This window comes from Girardinichthys multiradiatus, chromosome 22, assembly GCF_021462225.1.
Source record: "Girardinichthys multiradiatus isolate DD_20200921_A chromosome 22, DD_fGirMul_XY1, whole genome shotgun sequence".
Taxonomy (NCBI): Eukaryota; Metazoa; Chordata; class Actinopteri; order Cyprinodontiformes; family Goodeidae; genus Girardinichthys; species Girardinichthys multiradiatus.
Window position 1 is genome coordinate 9,638,713 of NC_061814.1, and position 23,291 is coordinate 9,662,003.

At 38.8% G+C, this 23,291-nt stretch overlaps 1 protein-coding gene across 1 annotated transcript in view; it reads left to right on the forward strand.

Annotated features, from left to right (window-relative positions):
- Nucleotides 1-23,291, forward strand: part of epas1b (endothelial PAS domain protein 1b) — a 76,883-nt gene that overhangs the window by 48,534 nt on the left and 5,058 nt on the right. Inside the window, exons 5-15 of the mRNA XM_047351100.1 lie at nt 693-808; nt 1,127-1,329; nt 12,262-12,368; nt 19,057-19,204; nt 19,294-19,493; nt 19,595-19,833; nt 20,140-20,253; nt 21,519-22,018; nt 22,130-22,226; nt 22,843-22,930; nt 23,010-23,186. Of these exons, the coding sequence (XP_047207056.1) occupies nt 693-808; nt 1,127-1,329; nt 12,262-12,368; nt 19,057-19,204; nt 19,294-19,493; nt 19,595-19,833; nt 20,140-20,253; nt 21,519-22,018; nt 22,130-22,226; nt 22,843-22,930; nt 23,010-23,186 (1,989 nt within the window). The remainder of the gene's footprint in view (nt 1-692; nt 809-1,126; nt 1,330-12,261; nt 12,369-19,056; nt 19,205-19,293; nt 19,494-19,594; nt 19,834-20,139; nt 20,254-21,518; nt 22,019-22,129; nt 22,227-22,842; nt 22,931-23,009; nt 23,187-23,291) is intronic.

Consider the following 23,291-nt stretch of genomic DNA (forward strand, 5'->3'; position numbering starts at 1 on the left):
TAGACCAACATTTAGCTCATTTCAGTCTGTCTCCTCTGACATTTCTATAAATCTAGGGCTGTTTTGAAGAAGAAACTAAAATAAACTAAAAAGTAGCAGAAAACCAGACTGGAGCAGCTGGAATCTGGTGTTAAGGGAGAATGGGCAACGATTTCTTTACAAATCTGAATAATTTCTGATCTTCCGTTACTTTTTTCAATATTACTACAGTGCCTTGCAGAAGTATTCAAACCCTTTTAAACACTCATAGGGGGACTCTATTGGTTGCAGTAGAATTTATTTAGAGGTATCGGAGTAAAAAAGGGCCGAATACAAATGCTTGCCACACTTTTTAGATTGTAGTTTAAAAGAATGTTTAACAACCATGTATTCCTTTTTTTACGCTTCATAATTTTGCACTACTTCCTGTTGGTGTTGATGTATCACATAAAATCCTGAGAAGGTACATGAAAATCTGCATAAAATTCTACTTTTTGAGAAGATAGGAAAGAGTTTTCTAGAAACTGGAAAACAAATGAAGCATTGAAATTAAGTTTTAAAAGCCTAGGTGTTGGATTGTAGTGGCCATCACAAAGGACGAGATTCTGTGAAATCTGTTATCCTTCATTTGAGTCCACCTCAAATGATTAATGAAGTATGGATTTCAGAGAACTGCTGCATGCTGGGCTACATGAGGATATTCTGTTTTTCAGGGAGCTTCCGTAAAAAAGGCAAAGAACTGAGCACAGAGCGAGACTTCTTCATGAGGATGAAATGCACTGTGACCAACAGAGGACGCACTGTCAACCTCAAGTCAGCAAGCTGGAAGGTAAGGAAGTCCTACACATGTGATGGTGAGACTGGCATTCAAACGGATTCATCAGATTTCATTGTAAAGGCCTTCAGGAGGCAACATATGCACATACTCACATGGTAATTAATTACAGGGTCAAACAAAGTGTAAGTTTTTTTCATGTTAAAATCCATTTTTTCCATTCAGTGACATTATTTGGGCATTCAGGTAAGTTAAAGGACAAAGTGAAGAAGATTTGCTTGATCAGTGTATTAGTTCAAGACTTGATGCTGTATAAGACATGCCTGCACAGATGTGATTTCCATTCAGATGACCACCCGCGTCTCTCTCCAGGTGCTCCACTGCACCGGCCACCTGAAGATCTACGACGGCTGCCCGTCACGGGTTCTCTGTGGATATAAGGAGCCTCCGCTCACCTGCGCGATCCTGATGTGCGAACCCATCCCGCACCCATCCAACATCGACGCACCGCTGGACAGCAGGACTTTCCTGAGCCGACACAGCATGGACATGAAGTTCACCTACTGTGACGACAAGTAAGGAGAACAGCTATAGTGCTACGCCACTCATCGAGTCTGTTTTTCTGAGCTGAAGCCAGAACATGAAGCCTTATACAGTGGTAAAGTGCACTGCTAAAGTGTTTTCGGTGTTTAGTTTATTATATATTGTATAGTATACTTTAGTTCATTATATAAAAGCTCTCTAACTTGCAGGAGATCTTATATACTTGTAGTTGTTTATTTTCAGTGTTATCTGGCATTTTTTAGAACAAACACTTTATGGAAAACACCGTAACTGTTTTTAATTAACCATGAAAGTCAGAGTGATGTCAGAACCAAACTACTGTGTGTGGATTATATCTTGTGATACAAACTCACATGTTGAAGCCAGTATCTCTCTTGATGTACTGTGCAGCCATATTGGATAGGATAGTTAGGATCAATCTTGGTGAGTTCGCATTTTGACTTTGGGGGCCATTCCTGTTGATTTCTGCAATTTGTAATATCTACAAACCAGTTCAAAGAATACAAAACTTAGTCATGAAAAAGATTTGTCTTGACGGTAAGCACAGTTGAGAAAAATAATTACATCCCTCAATTCAGTCACCTGACTCTTCTGTATAGTGTTGCTTCCATCATTGAGGTTCGCAGACCTTTCTTTCTCATAGGTCTATGGAAGTCTGGACTTTTTGATGGGCCTTTGCAACATCTTGATTGTTTTATTAACATCAATTCTTTTGTAAGTAAAGTAAATCAAATTTTATTTGTATAGCACAGATGCTTCACAAAACACATAAGAAAAGCAAGGCAAATATAAACACATTAATTCAAAGCTTGTCTGTACAAACATTCTACATTCGGGGTGCAACGGCCTGGAACACCCAATCCCAATGGGTCTTAATCCTTGTTCGTGGGACTAGCAATAGACCCTGATCAGCAGACCTCAGAGCTCTGGCAGAAGACTGGGGCTTGAGCATATCTAAGATATATTGAGGGGCCTGACCTTGCAGAGCCCTAAAAGTTAAAAAAAGAAGTTTGAAATGAAACCTAAAATTAACCTGTAGCCAGTGAAGTGAAGCTAAGATAGTAGACTCTTCTGCCTATTCCTGCAGCATTCTGCACCGTCTGAGAGTTGTTACAACAGATAATAATTCCGTTACAATAATTCACCCAAGATTAAATAAAAGCATGTAAAATAATTTCTAATTCAAATTTAGATACCATAGGTTTGAGCTTAGCAATATTTCTTAAAAGATCAAAACAATTTTGAGCTAATTGCTTAGAATAGTGATGAAGAGACATACAACTGTCAAAAGTCACACCAAGATTTCTGAAATTCGATGTGCTTTCTGATTTCTGGACTTTTTCATCAGGTCCAACAATCAGTGTTTCAATTTTGTTGGTATTTAGCTGTAAGCAATTTACATTTAATCATTTATTAATCTCTACCGAGCAATCACTTGATAGTTTGAAAAACTGAGAGGGTTTAAAAGAACAGTATAACTGTATGTCTTTATCATAAAAATGATAAGAAACATGATTAAAACATCAGATGATCCAGCCTAATGAAGTAATATACAAAAAGAACAGGATTGGGCCAAGAACAGATCCCTGAGGTGCACCACATGGCAGATCTGATGCGTCAGACAACACTTTGTTTATGCAAACCCTGAACGATCTCTTTGAAAGGTAAGATATAAAACAACACCAGAAACTCCTAAATCTACTCTCCTGAGTCAGCTGCCATCAGTATGTCACTTGACACTTTAAGTAAAGGGGTTTCCGTTGAATGCATGTCGCGAAAACCAGACTGATAATTGTCCAATATATTGTTTCTTTTCAGAAAATAAGTAAGTTCTGCTGCACCTTTTCTAGAAGCTTGGACACTAAAGGGATTTTAGATATTGGCCTATAACTGCTGGGTGGCGATGGATTAAGATGGGATTTCTTTATAATCGGATTAACAACTGCTTGTTTAAAAATATCAGGAACTATTCCCGTTTGAAACGAGAGAGTAAGAATCTTTACAATACAGGGCCCAATAAAATAAAACACAGAATGAATAAACTAGCGGGGAGGACATCGAAAGGGCTTGTAGTTGGTTTTATACGACCTAGCAAAGTAATGTCCTGCAAAGTAACAGGATCAAAAATGAACCAGGTAAAAAGGACGGGGCCCACAGTACATTCTTGATAACGCAAGGGTGAAGGAAAAATGCTCAATCTTAAGTCGGCAGCCTTGTTTGAAAAGAATATCAAAAACTGATTTCCGTCAGCCTTAGTACTGACTGGAATCTGAGGAACATCAGGAGCCACAATATTCTTAATTATATCAAACAGTGCTTTAGGGTTTTTCTTTTTAGAAGCTATAAGGTTTGCAAAAAACTCAGTTGGAGCCTCTTTTAACATGTCATTTACTGAGAAAATTGACATCCAAACTTGAGTGTGGATGCCTTCGATTTTGCGACAATCTCCTACGTTTTTTTGTATAGCTTCAGTTATCCAAGGACAGACTTTTGAATGTCTAACTATGTTTACCCTAAAACAAGCTACTGTATCTAAAATAGTTTTACAATGATTGTCAAAAGTTTTAACAAGTGCAGAAACATCATTTTCATCTAAATTAAAATCAAACAGGGCCGAAAAGCTTTCAGGTCTATCTTGATTAATGATTCTCCTTTTTCAATGACAGGTTTAAAAAATGTAGCTGGTCACTTGCATATACATCTGCAATACAAATATTATTAATATTTAATCCTAAAGGGAAAAAATTATCTAAAGTGTGCCCCTTTACGTGTGTGGGGCCAGTTACAGTGTATATTTTGTTATACAGAAGAGTTCATGGTGAGGTCAAGGACCACAAAGGTGTCCAGGTCCTGTGACTGCAAAAGAAGCCCAAATCATCATCCCTCCACCACTGTGCTTAACAGTTAATATAAGCTGTTTGTGCTGGTATGCGGTTTTTGGCCATGATGAAAATAAAGCATTTGGACTTTGGTCTAATCAGTCCAAAAGACGTGGTCCCAGAAGTCTTGCAAACCTATGTTGTGCTTCCATATTTTTTTTGAGAGAACATTTCTCCTAGCAACCATTCCCGACAAGCTATATTTGTTCAGTCTTTTTCGAGTTGTCCTTTCATGAACTGCAACATTTAACATGCTGACTGAGGCCCAGGGAGTCCAACTTGGGGCTCTTTGGTTTTTTTTCTTTGGAGCATTGCAAGATGTGACCTTAGAAATTGGCTGGGACGTCCACTCCTGGGAAGACTGGCAACTGTCTTAAATGCTACTGTAAATGTTTTTTCCTGCATAATGATGAACTGCAGATTTTCGGAAAACGGTCTTATTTCCGTTCCCACATGGATGGGCAGCAATAGATGCTTCTGTTAGTTCATTACTGGTATATCTCATCATTTGTGTTTTATTTAAAGACACCAGTAGGTCAAGATCAGCAAGCTTGCAAACCACCTGCTTTTAGCACTCCCCACACTTAATGATCATTTAATCAAGGGCATTTAATTAGCAGCATTTGACTGCTACTTTCCATCTTCAGTCCTATGGAAACAGAGAGGACGTGCTTAGTTTTAGCCATGGTTGCATGTTTGTCATCAAAACATGCAGCATGACATCATCATCATCAAAAATGCTTGTATAATACCTGCATGGTGGCCAAGTTGGCACATCCAGTTGGCAGCTACTTATTTGGTTTTCAAGAGCAATTGACCAGCAAACTATCCTGGGTGTATTGTTCCGCTGCCTGCCCCGACCCCGAACAGCACAAAGTGGACAAAGATGGGACTAAAAGATGACTCAGTGCAGGACTTTGAACTAATCAGTTGAGATTAATCAGAGCTAACAGAGCGGCAGGGAGAAACAAGTTAAAATTAATTACCTAATAGGGGTTGTGGCAGGTGGAGCCACTTGTGTGGCATGGGAATGTAATCTAGCAGAGGCCCGAAATATGAATATGTCCCTGGATCCTTCATGCTTTAGGTTCTTCCTGGATACAGCATCCCTGAATATGTTTATACACCCCCGCTAGGCTGGAGTAAAATGGTCATGGTATGATAAATCTGCTAACTTTGAGTTATAATACCACAGGTTCACAGTTACGGTAATAGCAGAAAAATGTAAGTAGTAGTTTTGTTAAAGTATAATATATAATAAAATAATAATAATAAAGCTAAGTTAATTATATAAACTCTCTTTTTGTGTGTATTTGTGAGTATTATCCCTGTTTGCGGTTCTGCTCTTTACAGATCAACACAAATATCACAACCTAATATTAGCTGGTCACTTAATTGCTGCTCCGGTTACCAGCTTGCAGTCTGTTGCTTAACAGACATGCTGCTCTCCGCTTGATAACCGTAGTTTTACTTAGTTTTTCACAACAAGAAATGTTCCCAAACAGCTGAATGTGTCTTTTTTTGTAACCAGCTGCACAACAACAGGTGGGGGAAGGGTGATACTTCGCTACTGCATGATCCAGGCACTTTCATTGGCACCTTATAAAAAGAATTTTAAAAATTGTTTGGAATTTTACTGATCATACCTTTTTGAAACCATGGCCGTCCATGATACCAGTCGCTGGCCTAATAACCTCACACCAAGGTATTCCGGGTTTGATGTAACATAAGTTGTTGGTTCCATTGTTTTGTCCTCATGTGACCCAAAAACACACTTGTAGTTTTGTTTTCACAAAATTAGTAATTCCACAACTTTTTGCACTCCTAAAATAATTTTTCTTACCTTCTTTCATTGAATTACAAAATTGTGGTCAATCTTTCAATAAACTGCTGTTTATGTTATATTTTAAAATAATTTTCATTTATAATGATTCAAAAATAAACAGTGAATTGTATAAAACAAAAAAAAACCCACACAAACAGACTTAACAGAGAATAATAACAGAAAATAAATAACTGCTGAACTCCTTACAGAACTTCTGTCAGAGTTCAGAGGAGTTCAACAGAGCTGCAGTTTCGCACACTGGACTTCTGCCAATTAAAACAGGACCATTAAAGCAGCACCCACACAAAGAAGGTCCACTTTCTGAGTGATTACGGTGTGTTGACTGATCAGTTTGACTTGGCAGGAACAACACCATGAACTCTAAGCCAAGCATGAAACATTAATACACTAAGAAGATGTTTTCAGAGCCTATCAACAGGTTTTAGCCCATGAATAACTGTCGACAATCCTGGAAAACCACATGCGATTAGAGCTGATTTTTGTTTGTTGCTGCTGATTTATAATATGTTCATTAGTTGCACAGCAGCAATATTAAAGCCCAAAAACTGATTTATTTAGTTTCTTTGCAGAACTGGGAGCTACACAAACGTGTGTGAGTTTTTACAAAAACATGGAGCTGCTTTCATTTTTTATTGATTTTCTTTCTTCTTTTTTTTTACCTTTTAAGTCCAGTTTAATAGCTGCTCCACTATTTTCTCCAATTAAGCAAATGAGTGTCCTGAAGGTGTGTCAGTCTGCAGGCCCTGTATGGACTTGGACTCATTAGAGAAGGGACAGAGAGTTTCTTTAGCTCAGTTCTGGCAGTGTGAGCGGCTGCTGAAGGGAGAACAAAAAAGGAGAGGTGGTGAGAAGAGCGGAGGAAAAGAAAGGGAAAGAACAAGGTTTCAACAAGCAGCAGCAAGTCCAAAATCTTCTGTTTGCACAGCTTTCAAGTTTTTTAACAGAGGTTTTCTTTTTTTTTCACAACTGAGGGTTTACATCAGGGTTTACATCTGAAGGTAGAAGATTTTTCCCCATAAATTCCTACATTCCTACATCTTCAAGTTCAAAAATAAATAGAGCCCTAAATGACCTCAAAAATAAAATCTAGGTAGATTCGACTTCAAACACTGAAGGTCACAGCAACTTTAACATTATAAAACATGCTGTAATAAGAAATTAATTTTGGAAAGCAAACCTGCTCTCTCAGCTTATCTGTAGATGGTTTTAAGACTTAAAAATTGTTTTACTTTTCTTGGGAAAACCTGAAAAATGTCATGTTTGTATTCCTGCCATTCTCATACGTGGTTGAAATAAATTTAGCCTGACATTATAAAGAAAACGTTTTAGTCCTATTTATATTAAACGACAGAATGCTATCATGCCGTCATAAATGAGCAGGTCTTTCTGATGGACAGTTTAACGAATATCCATCTTGTTATATCTGGAGTACATCTTCAAGCTATATCCACAGAATTTTACTATTTTTTAAACAGCCTTCAGTTCCTGTCATTCTAAAGCTCAAAAGGTTAAAAATATACAGCTTTGCTGTTTTCTGCTGAAGTCTTGCTCTCTCTTACTCTTTTGTAGCCCAAAATAGCCACAGACATGTTGAAGAGAATCCGGTTTATTTTTAAATACCATCATACATCTCTGCGCTTCCACTGATTTTATCTTAAGCCACTTGCTTTGACTGAACATAGCCAACTCTGAAGAGTGCTGTTGTTTGTGTGAGTTAGTAGCATTTAGTGTGTTGAGTTCACTGGTTGGAATAAAGACTGGATTTTTTAGCGTCTCACCAGCCAGTCGCTGATCAGGCAGGTCAATCTAAAAAACTGTCCGATTTGGGTCACGCTCTGGTTTCTTGGTGCATCTTGTATATATGTTCAAAAATCCAAAACGATGGCTCAAATATGTAAGAGCTTTTGTCTTCACTCAGGTAGTTGCTGGTTTAATTCCCAACCTCCCCAGTTTAGCCCACATGTTCCTCACACTTTGGATTAAAGTGTTTAGAGCTTTGAGGTTTGGGAACGTGAGTTAACTTATGATTTTGGTCAAAAGCTCCAGTCATCAGTTTGGAGAAACATGGAGAAGGGTTAGTCAAGCTGATGGCTGCTCAAAATGGAGAGAAGGTTTTCTGTTTAAAGCAAATAAAGCCTAAATCAAATCCAGCTCAGGGTGAATGCTGTGAATTTTTATGTTACAGAATAAATCTCATCAATTAGATAATAAGACGTAATAAGAATTTCAAAAAACTTTCCACTCTTTCTTCTCTATAAATGATCTCTTCTTTTTTTGCCAAGTTTGGCCCCGTCCTAAAGATGAGCCAGTCCAGTCATTCATTTTACATTCCTGCCTTTGCTTTCTCTCCTGAGCGTTTTCGTCTTTGTGTGGACTAGTCCTTAATTTAGATCAAATAATGTAAATCTATAACTTTAACTTTAATTAAAAGGGGTGGGAGAGTAATCCAAAACCAATCATAAATTGGGTTTAAAAATTCAAAAATCCAAGAACTGATAAAAATGTGGGATTCAGAACATTTAAATCCTGCTTCTCAGAATTTGACCACACAGAAAAAGTTAAAATAAAGCATTTAAACAGGAATTTTATTTGAGCTTCTTTCTTTAAACTGTCTGTTTTTTTCTTTGCATTTATCTTAGTTTTCATTTTTTATTATTTGAGATTCTTTTAGCCTTGGTTTAGAGGATCATTTCCTGCTGAGAGTTCTTATTTTGGGAAGAGCCTCTTCCACCACTGAACTTTGACCTGATGCTTTGATTTACAGCAGACTTTAAATTTACCCAAACAGCTAACTGTAAGAATTGTGATTATTGATTAATTTATATTTATCAAGAATTATAATTTAAAATCATAATTTGGAAAAAAAAAATGTATTTCTTAACCAAAAATCATTACTTACGAATAGAAATCAGAGATGTCCTCTGGTGTTGTGATTATGGGCTCAAAGCTCTCTAATAATTACAAATTATTAACCAAAACCACAAACTGTCATTGTTTATTCAACCACTTCACCGAAGGTGGAGGATCTTCGACCTTGTTTTGACAGATAAATCACTCTTGCACGAAATACACACAAACGCTTCTCTTAATTATATATATGAAGATTTATTGAGGAGCAGTAATCCTGATATACCATTATTCTGGTCCAAAAACCTTCACCTAACTAATAAGCACTCTTCTACACAAAGGGAACAAAAATGAATACCTAACAATAATAATAAAAGAAAAATATATGCGCATTTAGTGTCTATGAAGATCAAACCAGTAGATTTATGGACAAAATGTTTAATTTGGGTTAAATGGAAAGAGAAGCCCTCCTGGTGTTGATGTCTCGATTGCAGCGGTCAGCTAATGAAACGGTGGGGCCACGCCCCTTTAGCCACAACCAGCTGATCGCCCCAAATCTCGAACAAAGATTCATAAAACTCTGAGGCAGGAACTCAGTGGAGAAACTCCAGTAATAAAAGTGGAGCAAAGGAGTGGTCAGGTGAGGCCCAGACCGCAGTTGCTTTGAATGAAAAAGTTTTAAAGTCCAACTTCTAACTCCTGGCTGATTTGGGATCAGCCGGACAAAAACATGAACCACACATGATACAGCAGCTTGTGCAGCAAATCAAAACACAGCTCTGCATAAAACACTTCAATCAGTATTGCATGCAATAAGTTACTACCTTAGATTAACTACAGATGATCCTACATCACCTTAACTGCCTCATCCTGCCCAGACCTCTAAATGCACCTATCCGGTTTAATATGAAAAGAACAAAATTACTTTGACGTTGATTTCTTCTCTCCACCAGTTTTGGAGGGATCCGGTCTGAAGAAGAATGAGGGGGGATCACGCGTCCGTGATTAAATCAAGAAAAAAAAAATGGTAACTTCTCATCCGTCTAGGAGGGAAAAAGATGAAGAACCGTTTAGTCGACTGAATAAACAAGGAGGAAACTCATCTCCTTGGGAATAATCCTCTGTGGGTTTTTCACTTGCGCCGGGTGTCGGTGTGGTCTTCGATCGGCAAATAAATCTGATGACATTCTTGTATCAGACAGATTTCCAGCTTTCAAGCTCTTCTGGGAATGGCCTTGTGGAGCAAAAGTTCACCTGCGAGCTTTTGTCTTTCCAGATATGCGCCTTCGTTGCGCTGTCCTGTGAGACATGTGGGAAATGGCCACGAAACTTTCCCCGGTTTTAACTCTCGGTGACGTCAGAGCTGCGACGTCTGTTGAGCTGCGCATGTCAAAATGTGCAACCAAAATGGATGACCCCAACATAACAAAAGTCTGATAAAAAAAAAAAAAAAAAAAGAACTGAAACTGTATTTTATGTTTGCTTTGGAAGGATTTTCCTGACCTTGCCCTTTTCCACATTTTCTCACATTACAACCAACAAACTTCAATGTATTATACTGGGATTATTTTTTTTTCACAACTAATAAGTGAAAATTGTTGTTTGCCTATGTTTTCAACCCCCTTCACGTCAATATGTTGTACCTTTTGCCACCTTTCACTGTGGTTGGGGATCTATCTACCAGCTGTGTACATCTGGGAACTGAGATTTTGGCTAGTTCTTCTTTGCAGAATAGCTCACGTTTAGTTAGAGCTGGAGAACATTTCTGAACAGCAATTTTCAAGTCTTACCACAGCCTCTAAAACATGTGCATAAACATGAGACAGAATGGACAGACTGGCTCTATACAGGCCGTGTCAAACAGGGCAGATGTATATGAATAATGAAAAAGAATCAGAAACTCTAAACCAGGGTGCTCACTCACATGTCATCACAATAACAGAAAACAAGAGTCTCTGGTGTTTCTTTTACAGAATAATAATCATGTACGATATTGGATCTCTATTTGATTTTGTTTTGGATCTACTTTAAAACCATTTGGCAATACTTGGCAAGTATTTAAACCTCTTCATATTTTAGCATGTTACAGCTATAAACTTCAGTGTATTTAATTGGGGTTTTATGAAATAGAATAACATAAAGTCATGCATAATTAGAAAGTGAAGGGGACAAGATGTGCAGTTTCAAAAGAAAAAAGAAAATATAAAAATCTGGCATGAATTTGTTATCAGCCTACTTGACACGGTACACTACTCGGTGCTTTGTTGATCCACCCTTTACACCTCTACAGCAATTACAACTTTTTGGCGTATGTCTCAACACGCTTTACATATCTAGACACTGACATTTTTCTCAATTATTCATTGTAAAATTGCTCAAGATTAGCCTATTTGAATGAGGGTCTGTGAACAGCAATTTTGCAGATTCTCCGTATTATATAAGCCTAGGCTTTCCCTGGACCATTATATCACCCAAATATCCTTTGATCTTCCATTGTAGTTTGAGAGTCTTCTCACAGTCTGGAAGATGAACCTCGGCCCCAAGTCTTTTGCAGCCTCTAGTTCATCCATCTTCCCTACAACTCTGCCCAACCTCCCTGTCAATGTAGACAAAGCAAGATTCTTCCACCACCAAGTTTCAGACTGGACTCCCGGGTGATCTGCAATGTTACGTTTCCACCACAAATACACTTTTGCATCTATTTCACCTGCACTGGATTTTATGTAAGGCTATCAGAGTAAATGGGACACAATATAAATACTGTTTTTGCTTGAACAAATTTGTGAAATCCATGTATTCCTTCCTCTTCCCAATTATACACTTCTTTGTGGTGGTCTCTCATATAAAATCCCAATAAAGTACTTTATAGTTTGTTGTTTTAACTTGCAAATATGTGAAAAACATTTATTTACATTTAATATTAATACCCAGGCAAGGAGGCACTCTATGTGTATCAGTTTGCACCTTAAACATTATCATTGTAATGCTATATTTTTCTCCCGAGCCTTGTATACAGGTTTTTTAAAAAGAGCTAGAAAGAAGTGAAAGAAAATTAGATTTTTCCTTTTGGCAACACCAAGCTGTTGGGAAAGTCCTCATTAAGGAGATGAATTCGTGATGAGAGTGACGGAAAGAGATTAACCGTTCTCACAAGCAGCTTGAGTGACCGGAGGCAAAGAATGTGAATGATTTTTTTTTTCTTTCTTGATAATATTCCTTCACTCTTTTTGATTTTTTTAAATCACGTATGATGCCTTTTGAAGTGCAGGGGAGCAGGATGGGGTGAAGGGTCATTGCATGTGAGATTAGAATTAAAATGTGGCAATAATAATATTCTTAAAGTTGTGTGTGTGTGTATGTGTGTGTTGCAGGGTGACAGAGTTAATAGGGTACACCCCCGAGGACCTGCTGGGTCGATCAGTCTACGAGTTCTACCACGCCCTGGACTCAGACAGCGTCACCAAGAGCCATCACAACTGTAAGTGAAGCATGTTAAATTCAAATTCCCATTTGGTTAGACATTTTTTTAAGCTTGAGAATTCCCTAAACTTGTGTTATAAAGTCACTTATCTGGGTTTTTTCCAGATCCCTTTAAAAGCTGAAGATTAAAGGTAGAAAACCAAGCAAAGCCTTGGTTTTGGAGCAGATCAGCAGAGAGGTTATTTTTCATGTATGATAACAAGAAGGTGTAGGAGTACAGTCATTACTTTCTTTGATTGAGTCTCTTTGTATATTAGATTAGCAAAAAGAAAGCCAAATCATAATTAAACATATGAGAACTGAATTGAAGGAATGGGGCAAAAAACTTGACAAAGACTCATTCTTGTTAAGACTGCCAAGATCAAGCAGCATGATGAGCTTTCATGTAGCTTTTTGGCTTTTTTTTTTTCCTCTGTCCTGTTTTTTACTTCAGGAAAGAGATAATAATTGATTCCCACACTTTGGTGAGTTCAAAAGGACATCCACACGCAGCTTTGAAGCCATAAGAAACATATAACATTCACTCATATTTACTCATTCTGACCAAAGGTGAATCTGTGCTGTACATGCACTGAAATGACTACTTGGTTCACTGTAAGCTTTTATGTTTTAAAGAGCTTTACATGTTGTTGCACAAATTAGGCAAAGCAATGATGCGCCTGCTCCAGATAAAGAGAATCTGAATGTTGCTCTGTCCCAAAGATCTGAAGTGCATAGCCATTAAAGACTTTCAATGTGCAAGTACCACTGTTGGCCACTAGGTGCTGGCTTTCAAATGTGTGACTTTCTCTCTAACTAAAAGGTCAGTACAATTGTCCCTCAAGTTATTATAGTGCCAGCAGTTAAATTCACCCTCTGATTAGGTTAGTGGGCATGCCACTCTCTCTGCTGCCCCCTGACCAACCAAAATGGAGAGATCTTCTGTGATATGGATAAAATGCAGTGCATTTTTACAAGGAGCAAGTATCCAAGTCTTTTTCTCAGCATCAGGTTCCACCACTCCATTGACCATAGATCCATAAAAACATTAGAAAATTTGTTCAGGGTGCAGCTCACAGATGTTATTTTTTATTTTTATTTTGTCTGTTGTTAAGGTTTCCCCCGACCCCCCACTTCTTTTCTAATGATGCCCTGGGCAACTGCCCATATGGCCCATATCAAAAACCGCGACTTCCTTAAACATATTAACAACTTTTTTTTTTTTTTTTGTCACATTTAAGCAATTTGAGATGGCTATAAAAAAGATGAACAATGACGTAAAAATGTGGTATAAAACACAGGAGCTTCAGTCAGAACATTTCAGGATGTATTTATCAAACATAGAAGACTGAATCAGAAAAGCACCTGGGAAAAAATTATTTTACATTCTAAGTCTACAAAAAATATAGTATAATTTAGTGTCCTATATGTATTGTCCTATCTTAGAGCTCTATGTTAAATTGAACCTGCTATAATTCTGTGATATTCTGACATTTTCTATACTATATTTGGATTCAAGTTAATAATTTTTAGAAAGTTAAATGTTGTCACTCATTCTTAAGTCCACATCTGCTGATTGAGTAAACATAAATGACTAAATGTTTGTCGGGCGTAGCTAGCAGGCTGTATACAATCACTTATACATCTATTTCTGGTCATATACATGCACCTCTCTCTTTGTGTGTAGTGTGTGTGCAGAGCTGGAGCATTAAGGGGTATTAAGATGTCTTTTATCAAATTAAGTAAAGCCACTGATGGCCTGATGAGGTTTGCACACATCTGGTGCCACAAACCCAAACCCAGTGGACAGGGGACCAGGTGGCCTCTATTACGATCTAATGACACTGTTTGTGTGCATCTGTGTGCAGGCAAGGATTTGAAGTGTCATGGCTATTCTCTCCGCTGACAGGAACGTATCATTAGCCACTCTAAGCAACAAAGACCTGCAGCATAATCGCTGCACGCGTGATCAAGAAAAAGAGCTTTTTTAGAAGGTTTAGTTACTTAGTTTGATAACAAAACAGCAGCAATTTGTGTGACAAACCATGTCTACATTAATTAAATCACGTTTTATAGTATAGCCCAGAGGTCAACAACCGTGGCAACCCAAAGAGTTATTTTTGCCCTCGCTGCTGCTAAATAGTTTGTCTGGAGGCATAAAAAATTTACCATGCGTTTTCTGGTTAATTTAGGGAACCTTATTTTCATACATAATTCAAAGTTTTAGAGCAAAGAAAAACATCAAGAGGAGAGGCAAAATATTTTCTTGAATGTATTTAAAAAAATATACCCATAAAGAGAAAAACGCATACATTTTGACAAGAAGAAAACACTTAACAACGAAAGGCTTCCTTTTGCTATTGTTGTGACTATGAATCTGAATATATTATTTAATATTTAATATTAATACTTTAATATTTTATTGAATAATATTTCGGTCTGTTAAGGGTTGTCCTGTGAATACCAGCCCAATAAGGCAATGGTATTAGGAGAAAATAGAAAGGTGTGAGACGAGCTCTGACATTATTGAACAGCATAAACTCTGCACACACATGGAATGAATTCACACAATTTCTTAAAATACAAGAATTTATTAACCACAATAAGTCAACTCAAGTCAAACATATTTCAATTAACAAACACTTTACTATGCTAAAACAATCCAACTAAACTACCAAGCAGAAATAAAGAATAAGGAGGATTAATGGGCTATGTACAATATAAACAAGTTGATTAAAGATGGTTGAAAACCATGACCAAAAGAGTGATGCAACATTACCATGCAATGTTTATGTTTGAGAACCAAGGATTATCTTTAAGAATCTGGAAGTTAAGTTAAGTTAGTCTTCGAACTAACTTAGGCAATAATCAGCAAACGTTTAGACAATCATTCACAATGCAAGATCAGATAAATTATTTTAATAAAATAATGTTTTAAAGAATGATTTACTGAATAAAACCAACCTTCTGGGTGACTAATGCTCAACGGTGTCTCAATATATGCCTTTATTTATTAAAATAATATTCAAATAAATATTATTAAGGAAATGGTAAAATATTCAAGGAAATATTTGGGAAAAGAGCCAAATCTTTCTGGGGAAATGGGGCTTAACGGTGTTTACTTAGTTATCAAGTTTAGTAAAATAATGTTTAGGGAAATATTATTTACTAGATTGAAAACTAACAACCTTTCTGGGTAAATATTATTTAGCAGCAAGCACGTTCTTAGCTGTTAGCAGTTAAAGCTAACAAAAGAAGCTGATAGCTTAGCACCAGAATCAAACACACACCTTTAAAATACCGTTAATAAAAGGGTTAAAATGCATAAGCGCGGACGGCGTGTTATGATTAATCTTCTGTGTTTAAAATCACCCTTCAAGTAAAGTTTGTCTTAACTTTAAAAACACACAAACAAAACACAAAACTGAGCACGTTCTGAGCAGATAGCCTGCTAGCACCAGGATAGCAGAGTTTCACAAACAAAACCAAACTTCAGAAAATGAAAAACGTTTAGATCATTTCACCCTAAATCTCTCTGCCCAAACCCTAACCTCGTTTGAAACGTGTTGAGGAGGAGTTGTCTGGGCGACAACGACGTTTGAAGAAAGCTTTGTGAACAAAGGTTAGCTTCAGCTAACCTCCCGAGCTGTGACTGTAGGGCCGCTGTTGGCTGACCAAACTGCACGTTACCACGGTGATGCGGCTCCTGTTGTCCTCTTTCCAGACTGGGAAAACCGCTTCACTCGGCTTTGTAGAGACAGCGTCTCTACTGGAGGCTTCTCTGGAACACAGTTTGCTTCTGCAGGCCTCAGAGAGAAAGTCAAGCAAAATGCTTATACCTTAATTTCCCCTTTTTATGAATAAATACCGGGTACACAAACAGTGATTCATTCGTACTTAACTCGTGCATATGATCGTGTGATTGTATGACACTCTCTGATCCAGTTGAAGAGTTTATGCCTGCTGGCCAGCAAAGAGACATTAGCGCACTGTCTCCCTGGCCAGCCTCGCATGGAGTCCAGGTGGAAGAGAAAGGACCATTGGAAAGGTGGGGGTTTTATACGGCCAGTGGCATCATGGGAAGTCCGCTGTTACCCCCCCTTCCCCTTCTGAAGTTGTGCTGGAAGTCGGTTCAATGCAATTTATTTTGAAAATTCCAGAAAAGTTTGTACCACATATTTCATGTTGTATCCATGGCTGTGGGTCCCAACACTATCAGGCCATTTTGTTTTGGAAGTCTTATGAAGATTTAGCTTGAAAATCCAAGAAACCTTTTTCATACCTGTATGTTTAAAGACACTGCTCATTTCTTTATATAAGAACTGCTATAGCAAAGAATCACCTCAAATAGAGCTTAACATCTTAATTTTAATTAATGCATTCTTCTTTCGTCATCGTTCCTCATTTTTCCATTTTCTTAATTTGACGAAAGTTATGAAGAGGGCCTAAAAAGCTACATGTGGCTCCGGGACCCCTGGGGTAATCAGTAGCATATAACAAAACAAGACATTGTTTGTTAAAAATAAAAAAAATGTGTTAACATTAATATTCCCAAATCCTTCTCACGGTATCTGTTTAAAAAAAACCTAATTAGTTGTTAGCAGGGGACATATTCACAATTCATATATGCAATTTTTTTAGTGGTCCGGTTGAATTTTTCATTTCTTTTGAAACCTCCTAAGAAATTCTATATAGACGTGTTCTTGAATCTAACCTGACTTGGAATGAGGTCAGTTTTGTAGGAAACAAGCTGAGCTTTTAAAGGCAGGCTTTCTCTGTCCTGTTACAAACTAGAAACAAGCATTTACAAAACATTGATATGAACATGTTTTAAAAGGCCAATTTCACCAATAAGTCTCTTTTAAAGAAAAAGGTTTTTTTTAATTGTCGCAGGAACCAACAGATTTCTAGCTGCATGTTCTTGTTTAATACATTTATTTAAAGTGATTTTAGTTTCCAATTGTGTTTTTTCTTCATGGTGCTCCTCTCCTCTGCTTCAAGTGTTTGCAGACATCAGCTGGGTGAAATTTGTACAGATAAAAGGAGCTTTCTGTCAGCATGCAGAAATGGCCATGATCTGCTCTCCCTGCCAACGTGACTAGCCTGTTGATCAGCACATGTAACGCAGTTCTCCGCTACATTCAGCGTTTTGCCTAAACGTCCTCGGGGAGTCACCCAGACACACACAAGCACACGGTGTCAGTGGCCTAATGTACGCTTTTTGACCAGCCGTGCTCCTTTCCCACGCCAGCTCTGAGAACCCTGGACTGAGGCCAGCAGATCTCTTTCTCAGCTTGAAGTCAAACATCCAGTTTGTCATGCTGTTTGCAACAGAAATTTATGAGATACTTGATTATTTAAAAGAAAAACTGGACATTGTCATGATTCTTGCGACTTGTGATTTTGAAATAGTATCTTTAAACCCAAAAAAGAGAAGTCAGTTTGTGTTTATTTGTGTTGATAAGTTGATTGTATAAAAAGTTCTTTAGAGGAGCATTTATTATTCAGCTGCCATAAACTTCAAGGTATTTTGTTGCAATTTTATGTGATAGACCTGCATAAAATAGTGCATAAGTGTGAAGTGGAAGAAAAATTATTCATGTTTTTTTTTATTATAATTTAAATAGTATGGCGTGCATTTCTATTCACCCCTTTTATTACCCCTAACAAAAATGGACTCAGAAGGTACCTAATTGGTACATAGTCTTCTAGTGTGTAATTTAATGTCAGAATAAATCCAGCTGTTTTGTGAGGTTCATTAGAGAGCAAACGACATCATGAAGATCAAGGAACACAGCAGACAGGTCAGCAAAAAACATGTGGACAAATATCAGGTTAAAAAACAATATCCCAAGCTTTAAACATCTACTGAAAAGGAGCACTGCTTAAAGCATCATGTAAACATTTATAGGGGAGACAATAAAAGAACAAAGCCACTGTTGAGAGAAAGCCATAAAACGTCCTTTTTTTACTTTGCCACTAGCCATGTAGGCAGTGGCAGTTCTTACATGAATGCCTCCCTGAGGCGAAGAGGACATCACAGGTTTTGTGGGCTAAGTGTGATTGAAGCTATGCCTCCTTCAAACCAATCAAATCCAGGAAATCGCTCGGATCTGGGGTGGAGGGGAATGCTGTGCAGCACAGTCAGGTAGGCTGTTCCTTCTTAAGTCAGCAGCAAACAGCGTGCACCTACGCAACACAGGAGGGGGCCATCTGCTCATGTTGTCCATATCAAAACCTGCATGTAGGAGGCACAGCAAACATGTAGAAGAAGGTGCCCTGGTCAGAGGAAATCAAAACGTAACTTTTTGGTCGAAATGCAAAACACTGTGTGGCAGAAAACATGAAACGTCACCCTGAACGGACCTTCCCAGAGTAAAACATGGTGGTGGTAGAGAACAGAGAAGATAGTCAGCATTGAGGGGAAGATAAATGAAGCTAAATCTAGGGCAGTATTAGAGGAGAACCTGTTGGAGGCTGCAAAAGAGTTGTCTCTAGGACAGAGATTTGTCTTTCAGCAGGACAACAACTCTAAACATGGCCCAGTAAAGGACAGATCTAGATCCAATCAGGGATCTGTGGCAAGACTTAAAAAATAACGTTATGAACAATTAAGCTGGAGCTATAGCTTTGTAACTGAACATAAATCAGTTGTGGTGTTGATCATAAGTTGCTCATAGCTTTTTTATGTCCGTTTCTCTCTACAGTGTGCACCAAGGGTCAGGCAGTGAGCAGCAAGTATCGCATGCTGTCGAAGAACGGAGGCTACGTCTGGGTGGAGACTCAGGGAACCGTGATTTACAACAGCCGCAACTCTCAGCCACAGTGCATTGTGTGCATCAACTACGTGCTGAGGTAAACTTCTGCCACATCTTTGCTAAAATGCCTACAAGATATTTTTGCTCTTTCTGAATTCCCTTTCCAACTAACTGTTTATCGTGCAGTGATGTGGAGGAGAAGTCAGTGATTTTCTCCTTGGAACAGACGGAGGCGCTGTTCAAGCCGCCACACATGAGCACCTTCTTCACAGCTGAAGGAGCAGGCATGACTACAGCTTCTCTCTTCACCACGTTCAAGGAAGAGCCAGACGACTTGGCTCAGCTGGCTCCAACACATGGAGACACCATCATTTCCCTCGACTTTGGTCAGTTTCGACGTCTGACATTTTCTACTTGTTGGGAATTGTTGTTTCAAAAAGACACACTTTTATTTGTTTTTACATTTGTCTTTGACTCTTTCTCATAGGTCACCCTGAGTTTGAGGAGTCCCAGCAGCCAGCACCATTCACCCCGGTGTCTTCTTCATCAATGCCCCCTCCTGGACCTTCATCTTGGACAAGCGAGAACCAAAAGCCAGCTCCTGCTGCTACAGCCCAGACCCCAGCTTCAGTGTCAGGGGACATACCTAACAGAGCCAGTGCCTTCAGCGTGCAGCAGAAACCTCCGCCAGGCAGCGCCACACCAAGCCTCAGCAGCTGCTCCACGGTGAGGAGGGGGAAGATTGAGAGCCCGATTGTTCAGTTGAAAGTCTTAATTAGGCACCCACTGGTTGGTTGCATTTATTTCCTTGTTTAATGTTTGTGTGTTCAGTGAGGTCAGTAAAAGTGGGCAAAGTGTGTGAGAATGTCGTGGGTGGAGGTTTGGATGGAACAGTCCGTTAGCTGTGAATGGAGCCTTTGTCGGAGCTCATCTCTTGCTCCTTCTTTCTCTCACATTTTATCCCTTTGTCTGTGCTTCCTGGCTCCTCTTGCCACAATCCTTTCGTCTCATTTTTCTGTATTCCATCTGCAGCCCAGCAGCCCAGGTGATTACTACAGCTCAGTGGAGAGTGACCTGAGGTTAGAGCTTACTGAGAAGCTGTTTGCTCTGGAGACCGAGGGAAATGACAGCTCTGCACACAGAGAGGTGGGTGTCTGCCAGACCAACGTCATCTCATATTCAGTAGGGGGGTAACAAAACATTTTATGACTACAAGATTTTAACAACTGAGTCATGCTCGAATTATTCCAGTATAGGGTTCAACAGGTCATCAATTGTGCTTTTTATACATGGCTAATCCTAAGGTGGTCATAATGCCTAAACGGTATTAAAACAATCCTTTAAAGAATCTATGTTTTGTGTACAATTAACAAGTTCAGATTTTTAACAACCAGTGATCAATAAAAAACAGTAAAATGTCTCTTTAGGCTAGATGGAAAGCTGTAGATCAGATGCTAACTTTAGCATTGTTAACGGCTAGAGATGAGCTCTCCACCGTCCCGTCTAAACTACATCTAAATGGTTCCAAACGATAGGGCTAAAACTGGGGTACATTTGATCTAAATTGAAAATGTTTTAGGGCGTCTTAATTGGGATTTTTATGGGTGACATGTAGATATCTTACATGATGTGATCAAACTTGATGTGATCTCAGTAACAAGGACACCATCTTAACGAGTTGAGCTACATAGCTAGTACACACTTATCAGTGCACATTCCTGTGCAAAATGGCTGATTTTTTTGAACAAGTACATTGTAAGATGTTCCTTTTCTGTATCCTCTTAGCACAAGGTGTAGTCTGTGTTTTACCAGGGCAAATGAACAAATAAACTTCAGAGGCACAGAGGTGCTGCCACCTTATTAACTTAATCGCTAATGATATCCAAAAAGCATCTTGTTGCTTTCAACACTTTTAATGAAAAATTGCATTGTTTCTATCTACCAGTACAGTAATGATATGTAAATATGTCATAATATTAACCACTATTCCCTCACATTTTAACTTTTCCCACACATTGAAACTATTAACACGCTATCACCAGGTTAAGAAGGTACTTAAGTTTTGCTTTTTGGCAGTTATGTATAATTTATAAACCTAAATATGGTGCAAATATAGACAAGATATCTACGTACATCTGAGCTACGCATAACTTTAACGACACAATCACGCTTAAATGAGGCCTACGTGTAGCCTCCACCCTGAAATGAGGTATATTGTAGCTTATAAATCATTCTTTGGCACTGTTTCTTGTTTTTTTAATGCGATTTAAAACAAGTGGAGTCTTCTGTCAACTATCTCATCTTAGTCAAGTCTATCCACACAACAGGGCAACTCAGGAACTACTTCCTGTTTTACTTCAAAATAAGAGTTTCAAACATGCTACCCTTTTATTATATTACCTCTTTCCCAGGAGGACTTGAGTGACTTGGATTTGGAGACTTTGGCTCCTTACATCCCGATGGATGGAGAAGACTTCCAGCTGAATCCAATCATTCTAGAGTCAGATCCCATGGAGGGGGCTCAAGCAGGATCCATGGGGAGCATCAGCAGCCTAAACAGCCATCAGAACTGCAACAATGTCGCCAGCCTCTTCCAGCCTCTGGCCCCTCCTCTTCAGCCTCACAATTGCTATCAACCACAACCACAAGCGTCCTGGGCCACTGGTGAGAGGAGAGGCTCCAACCCGGACTCTGTGGACTCTCGACAGAGGTCATGCATGATGAGCCCTATACAGAATCACTCTTTCCGAGGCCCAGCCAGCACACCTCTGTCTTCCATGCAGTGGCCTCCAGACCCAATAATAACCTACCAACAACACCGGGCGCCAAAGGCCTGTCTGATGGACAGTCTGTCAGGCGAAGAGCGCCCATCATGCCAGCAGAACATATCACATCTAATGCACAAACAGAGGTGAGGTAACATCGGTGCATACTTAGTTTAGGGTTTTGAATGGAAAAGTTCTTCCTGTGGACTATGTTGATCAATTTTTATTTATTTATTCTGACATCTGTGTTTGAATAGGTCCCTTGACAATTTTGTGCAAGCCTACAAAGATGTGAATCCCACAAGAGTGGCCATGAATAACAGCATCAAGCGTTCCTTCAACCAGATGGCTCTGGTGAGTTTCTCAAATAACAAGTGATCAGTTTGTGGAAAGTTTCCAGTTTTTACAATGTCACACTCATACATTTTAAGCTGCCTTTAGCATCTAATATTAGTGATTAACATGATTGATAAGGTTAGCATTACTAATTGTAAAAGTCATCTTTTTTGTCCACTTCCTAGAGCCTTAGTCCTCAATCTATGATGGAGGTACTACTAGTGGTACTTGGCCTGCCTTTAGTGGTACTTTAGTGGTAGAAATGTTGGTATTGTTTGCAAGGTTGAAGTAACTATAATGTACTGTACAATGTGCTTATACCCTACCTGTGTTACTGTAAAGACAGTTTTATTTTAAAGGGTAAAAGTAGCAGAGATACATGTGACATGTGCATGTGGCAGGTAACAGGTAACAGTTGGAAGGTAAAAGGCATGAGAATAAATTTCATTTAAATACTGCAAAATAAAGACATTATCAGTTGATTTACAGTCGTCACTGTATGTTACGCTAGGTCTGTGTATATCAATGCGTAGAAGCTGAACAGGGCTGAACAGGTTTAAACTGCTTGCAACTTTAAAAAATCGATTTTGATCTTAAAAGTATAGATGGCCTCGTGGCGGTTATTGTTTTTCAGGGCGAAAGGAAACTGACAGACATCATATGGAAGAAGATGAGAGGTGATGGATGCATGGATCGCTCCCTTAGCGCAGGATCACTCACAGGTACAGTTTTTGTCTTTTACTCACCTGGTCGTTTTTAAACATCGTCGGTCATTATGTTAACTTGCGGCTCTTTTCTCAGAGACGAGATTGATGGGGCGGATGATTCCAGGCAACGGACCCCTGTTTCCCAGCTCACTACAACACAGGACATCTCAGTATCCAGTGGAGGGGATAAGGGGCCCAAATGAAAAACCCTTTTCCAGACAAAGCTGCAGCTACACAGTGTGTAACCTGTTGCCTTCTAACAAGACAGAAGGTGAGCTGAATAGGTTTAAATATTGACTCAGCTGCAATCAGTGCATATGTGTGCCTTCCTTATTTGAAGTAGCATTAGTTTAGACTGTATCTGCCACAAACCTTC